Here is a 7,096-nt window from a genome sequence, read left to right as displayed (position 1 = left end):
TTTTGTTTGACTTGAATTTGAGTTCATGGGCATATCCACTTTTGTTGAGTGCTTCTTGGTACACAGGCGTGGCATTCTTGAAGGTGGTTTCAGAGGAGGATATTTTAGAAAGTCGCTTGTTTATACTTTCTGGTATATTCCTGATGATGGTTGGGGGGTGGTTGCTCTCTCTGTTGACATAAAGTGGGTTATTATTTGGTTTCATGAATGGTGAGTATGATCACTAAAAGATGCAAATGTACCATATACAATCAAATGGAAAGTGCTAAGCAGAGCTAAGGCTTACTCCACATCACGTAAACTTTGCAACCTGTGTATTGAAGAAAAATACTTTATCATTCGCAGACCTGACTTGTCCTCATTAAACAAAAGAAATGAACTCATGAGTGCATGCAGACATAGGAAAAAACACTTATTATGCAATTATAAATAATGTTTCTTTAACATATTGTTAATTGACGTTATTGATTAAGTGACTGTTAATGTTACAAACTCTCTATAATTCCCATGAATGGGCATCATATTATCTGAAGTGCCAAATTGCCAGTCAAGTGTTTTTTATGGCCATCTATTATATTGAGTATTGACTCGTCATATTAAGTTGTCTGCAATGTCAAGTATGACAATTCAAAATATTATGTTAAGTATGTCCATTCAAAATATGATGGTCTAGTACACTGGTTATTGTTATTGTTATGTAACTTTATGCAATCCTTTTAATTTTAAGTTGTATCATGTGACACCATGATAGCTAGGCAGTGTGTATATTTTGTGATTACCTCATATGGTTATGTGCTTCTGAAGAGTGAGGCCCTGTGGCCTTACGAAACAGATTTGTAAAGCATTATGTAGCTGTATCAAATCCAATTAATTAATTATTTCGCTCCCATTTTTGGTTGAGCACTTTACCTTTGGATGATTTCAACCATCTTGGATGTATATCTTGGATTTATTTATTTATCAGAAATATTTGACATTTATTTCCATAATTGTTTCATATCAATACTAACATCGTTCTTTTCTGTCAAAAATGACACCAAATTTGTGACCATAACTTATTTCATGGTTGAGTAACTGTCTTTCAAAGACAAAGAGATCTCAAACAAAATGTGCCAAATCTGTCATTGTCTGCGCCATTGCATCAGTAAACATGAGTAAGGAATATCACACTGTTTCATTAGTCTACGGTTTCGAAGTGCTGGCAATCTGATGTACCGGTCTTCTTCAGCCGTTGTTTTTCTTGGGTGGTCACTTCTGGGTCTGTCTTTGACATCTCCGGTCAAAACGCAACTTGGAGATCATACTGCGGGAAACTCCAAAAGTCGTCGCAACCTGATTCTGAGGTATGCCAGCCAGCTTGAGCCTTATCCAGATCTAATAATCGAACCATGGTTGATTAGAGCTTTCTTGCAAATGGCCACTATGACGAAGTGACCAGCAAGAGAGATTGACTTACGTTGATCCATTTCGATCCACCTGTGGAACTGTTAATCCCATAGCACCTTCCATTCAAAATGATACATGTATACTGAAAACAACTTTTCATTAATTCTTTTATTCATGCATTAAGGGTATACGAGGTATTGTTGGTCGAAGCAGCCAAAAATAAAAACAATTTTCATTATCTGAATCAATATATTATTGAAAAATAACACTTTGGTGTTTTGCAAAAGTTCATTCTACAAATCTTATACTTGCTTAATTTATTGTTGTTAATGAGTTATGTACGTTTAACAAAAGTGTTGTTGTTTCAGCCCTCTTTACAACATAACTCAAGAACCACAGGACCTACAAAAGTATATCTGTGATATTTGAATTCTTCTACACGCTCGCTATGAATTGAGCAATGCAATAAAGCTCACTACCATTCGCAAGATGCTGTGAACTACTTTTTTCTGCTGCTTCGACTAACAATACATCGTATATACCCTTAACCCACTCATTCGTTCATTCAAAGCAATGAGATGAGCGCAGACAATGGTCAGTTTGGCACATTTTCTTTGAAACCTCTCTGTCTTTCAAAGAAAGTTACTCAGCCGTGGAATAAGAAATGAGGTGTCATTGTTGACAGGAAAAAACAATGTTTTCATTGATATGAAACAATATGGAGATAGATTTCAAACATTTTTGATATATAGCCGTTTTGGAAAGTTTCCAAACTTTTTGAGGAGCTTAGTTTGAGATCTTCGTTGTCATGGTTATCAGTGCAGTCTCTAAAGTCTCTATCGCCTTAATGCTGCTAACCGTCCAGACACAGATGACGTTTTTACTCGCTTTGGCCGTCTGTTGGCATGGTTGGTAACAGAACGTCTGCGGAATGCTTCAAAGAAACATTTTCTGTAATATTCGGATGTAAATCCGTATATAAAGCTATTCGTACTGGAATTGATTAACAGTGAAATGCGTCCAATGACCACCAACATATAATGTTGCCTACTGCTAAGGACGGGTTTGCCACCAAGTATTCGGACTATGTTACCGATAGTGTAACAACGTAGAGGTAGCTGAAAAATGAAGAAAAAGGTGCCAGCAATCACTAACATTCGTGCCACCTGATTTCGTACGAGTGTTTCACGAGTCATTGTAGTGCCAGTCCCCATGGTTCCTGTGCGATTTTTAGGGTTAAGAGCAGTGATAATTCCACCGTACATGATGATATTTACGAGCATTATCACAAAGCCGAAAACAAGGAACACGTTCATACCGATTAGATTAATGTCCGTATCAGGAACAAGTGGTATGCAAAGGCTCATCGTTTGGGGCAGGTTCTGGTAAAAGTCGCGACGTGGCCACTTGATGCAAAGTTCTGCTTGTCTGGCGAAGCGGAGTGTTGAGAATGTAGCTGGAATGATGGACAGCAACCATGTGACAGACAATGCCTTAACAGCAAGCCTTTTGGGTTTAAGCAATCGATGGCGGATAGGAAAACAGACAGCAAGATAACGGTCAAAAGTCACCAAAGTAATAATTACTACAGACGCGTAGTATGTAAGAAACGCCGGCCCATACATTAAAACGCAAGTATACTTGAAACGAAATGGTAAGTTTTCTTTGATAGGCGAATTGAGGATACCAAAAGCATAGTAGATAATGTTCACGACCAAAGACACAGTATCTGCAACAGCTAAGTGTGCTAGGTACATGTTAACTACAGTCTGCATTCTCGGGACTCGTGCTAACATGTAGAAGAATACAAAGTTATTGATGACACCAATAGTAAAGATTGATATAAATAAACTTAAATAGAAAATAGTTTCCCATTGTGTGTAAAGCCATGCAGATGCTTCTTCAGGAGCAGTGAGAACAAGTGTATTCAAAGACGTACAGATGGAGCTATTGTTTGCCGCTGCCATGTTGTAAATAAGCGCAGTACATCTGGATCTAGGATTGGATGTCCACAGTTTTATATTCTGGTTAAGCAATAATTAGATAATTATGCTAATAATTTTTCTGTGATAGTGTTTAATTTTTCTGTGATAGTGTTTGCTTCGCTCGTATAGGCGGTAAAATAATTACCCCTGATGAAATCAATTTGCATAATATAGAAGGCGTAGAATGCCCTGGTACGGATTTTGATACCTAACTTGATTAATTTAAAATGATAATTAAAGAAATTGTGAACGCAAACTAATCAGTAACTGAACACGTAAAATTCCCAAATCATGCATTTCAGGTGTGAATTGAACAGATATTTTGTAAACAGAAATAAAAGTTTCATAACGAGGTGAGTGTAAAAGTAACACCAATGCAATATAAGGGCGTGTAAGTCGTGATGCATATGAATACATGAATACAAAACCCACGCCACACAAGTTCATGGAAAGTGATTTTGAGAAAAAAACTCCTTCAGTTAGATTTACCTGGTAAATAGGGCAGGTTTTACATGCAAATGTGTGGGTTAAACTGTAGGTATGACACTCGTGGGTGGTTTTGTATTCTTTACTCTTTGCACTCAGTCTTTTTTCTTGTTCTGTGCCCATTCAGCTTCATTTCTGCGTATTTTACTACTTATTTCGTCATCACTGTTGCTATCACCTCAATTTAGCAGGTCAGCCATCTTGCCCTGTTTGTGAGGGCAAACGGGGCAAGATATGTGTGCAAAAGGACTTGGGTGATTTTTGAATTTCACATGCTCAATAGACGCACGTAGAGGGTGGATTTGTGTTGTTCTTTATAATATGCCTATGTATGAGTAACAATTTCCCATGCTTAACTCAATTTTTTGCCCAAAATATGGACTTCGGTGGTTTTTGTATTCACGTATTCATATGTATGCAAACTACATTGTCTCAAACAATAACAAGTTTCGGGGCGGCTATTCTACTTTAGATCACCTTCATGTCACCAAATTGTTGAAAAGATGGGTGCATATAGACAGCATTGGGAATCAATGACTATGAAAAAGCTTTTCATAGTATTGAGATCCATCCAGGCAGTCATCACAGCCCTTAAACTGATTTTTTTTTATCGGGGCACGGAATAAGAATTCCTATTTCCTTATTTCTTGACCAAAGGGCTAAGAGCAAAATGGTACAATTGATTGGTTCGGAGTGGCATTCGTTTTCCTTGCTCTCTTTCCTCAATCCTGTTTCTTTCCATTGCTTGAGCTTGATCCTATTAGGACCCAAGCGTGTGCCCGCCCGGACCGACCAGTTAAACAAACAAACAAATAAATAAACAAGCAAGCAAGCAAGCAACAAGCAAGCAAGCAAGCAAGCAAAGCGTTTATCTATCCGCGTGTTAATAGTGGGAGCAGATGTATGGTACATTGGCGTATAAATTGTATCCGGTCAGAAATTGTCCGGAAACCTGCTGTTATGGAGTTGGAGGGTGTATATAGTTAGTAGTTAATAGGGATTTATCAGACTCAGACACATTGTATATATTATATAAAACAATCATCTCTCAGTTCTTTTCTAGGTAAGAATCCAGTGATACAATATCTAGTCTATCTATAAAATCATATTTATAAGAAGCATGTTCGCCTTCTAACACCCAAACTCCAATTGATCTCTCTCTGCTCTCCTTCTCCTCCTCTGGCCACATCCAACATCACACCACTCCTCACACCTGTTCCTCTCACTCACCCTAATCCTCCATTCATGGTCAAGCTAACTTTCTACCAATCACAGGCTCCCACATTTCCTTCCTGTTGCCCACCTGTCTCTCATGCTAGTCACATGCAAACGACATTGAAATATTTCCACAATGGTCAGCAATTTTGTAATTTCGCAACTTATACACTAATTTCATAATCTCACATACACACATTAATAATACAGCTTCATGACACCTGCTTACTATAACAACTAGCCGTAACGGGTATGTACCGTACATCAATATCCTTCTCAACCGGTCCGAGATATTTGCAATATAATCACATGAGAATAAATTGTGTGCTGTAGTTAACGGAAGTAGCAGCCTCTTCATGATGGATGCGCGCAGGGCATTCACATCTTACCTCCAAGAGTTATCAAAACAGAAGCTACATGTAGGTTCGTCATGATCACACACTGTTGGACGGGTTGTTAAAAGCTCGCGCCACAATATTCACACATTCCTCGTGCTTTCAAAGTGTGACATGGGGTCATTGCGCATGTTCGGTGATGTTTGATGGTACATGATTTGTGCGGTAACTGTGCCTCACTATAAACAACAAGAGTTTTGGTACGCATACAAGGGCTATCGTATAGACGAATCCAACGAGCCAAGTCATGGTCAGGATTTGGTCGGCCATCTTTGGGTAGCCGCTAGCACCAACCTGGTGTTTTGAGCGCCCCATGCGAGGACTAGGAGGGTTAATAGAATAATATATACAATAGAGATAATTCCGCAGGTAATCCTGTCGCATCTATTCATACATAGTCCTTTTACATCCATTTGTAGCGTTTGATATGGTGTAGTTAATCCGATTATTATGTCACTTCAACAGCGAATCCGGGCAGCGAATAAACCATGTAGAAGCTGTGTGTTTTGCCGAAGGGAACTATAGGGCATATTGTGCTGTAAACTTTAATCATTCTTTTGTCTACATGTGTTTTCGCGGAAGGTGTAAAACGGATGATGGAATGCAGTTTAAAATTTCCGCCAAGGCCGAATCATTTCACATTTTGAGTGCATTGTAGCCGACGGCTACCCAACTAAAGGCTGCTAGTCTGGTGTAGGAATGCGTGAATTTGGATTCCTCTATACGATGTACTCAAACCTCAGTATCCCGGCTCGGTATATTCATACGCTGCTGGATACTGCTATGGTCACTAAAATGACCCAGGCCAAAATCGCCTGCTACCGACTTCACTCAACACCTAACGCACAAACACATTGTTTATTAAATATCAAACAACTTATGATAATTTATTACTTAGTGCAGTATGGCTGTCAATCATATTATAATATAAGATCATACAGGAATTAAACTTACATTTGAATACATGAATACAAAACCCACCCAATGGAAAGTGATTTTGAGAAAACTAAAAATATCATTGTAATACCTTCAGTTAGATTTACCTGTTCAATAGGGCAAGTTTTACATGTAAATGAGTGATTTAAACTGTATTAGGTATGACGATTTCAGGGACATGGGGGGGGGGGGTGTTATTTTATATGCCGGACTTGTGTTGTTATTTGAATCACACATAAAGACAACAATGTTAAAATGGGAGTACCACTAGTAAGATAATACAAAATAAACCACACAGATATGTATGTTGAAAAGCACACTGTCATTTAATATAAACCACACACTTTCCTTGATTAAACTGATTTTTTCAAAAGTCTCTCTCCAGCAATGAATGTGTTACAAGTCCTGGACTTGGATTGTTCTTTCATACATATTGGATTTCATGTGTTACAAGTCTGAAGTCGCGGACTTGGGTTCTTCGTTCATACATGCTGGATTTCACATGCTCAATAGATGCACGTAGAGGGTGGATTTGAGTTGTTCTTTTATACATAATGATAGGCCTATGTATAAGCAACAATTTCCCATGCTTAACTCAATTTGGCCTTGGTGGAAGTTTGAACTTGGTGGATTTTGTATTCAGGTATTCAATTATATACATGTAGGCCTACTAAAAAGACTTCTTTTGCTATG

At 38.2% G+C, this 7,096-nt stretch overlaps 1 protein-coding gene across 1 annotated transcript; it reads right to left on the bottom strand.

Annotated features, from left to right (window-relative positions):
- Window positions 1-2,222: 2,222 nt before the first annotated feature.
- On the bottom strand, window positions 2,223-3,353 carry LOC140147529 (galanin receptor 2a-like). The gene has a single exon (XM_072169311.1). It carries the CDS (start codon window positions 3,351-3,353, stop codon window positions 2,223-2,225), a length of 1,131 nt encoding a protein of 376 aa, XP_072025412.1.
- Window positions 3,354-7,096: the final 3,743 nt, after the last annotated feature.

The sequence above is a fragment of the Amphiura filiformis genome, chromosome 3 (genome assembly GCF_039555335.1).
Source record: "Amphiura filiformis chromosome 3, Afil_fr2py, whole genome shotgun sequence".
In the NCBI taxonomy this organism is placed as follows: domain Eukaryota; kingdom Metazoa; phylum Echinodermata; class Ophiuroidea; order Amphilepidida; family Amphiuridae; genus Amphiura; species Amphiura filiformis.
Note: the sequence above shows the minus strand (reverse complement) of the source record. Positions and strands in the feature narration are given on the sequence as shown.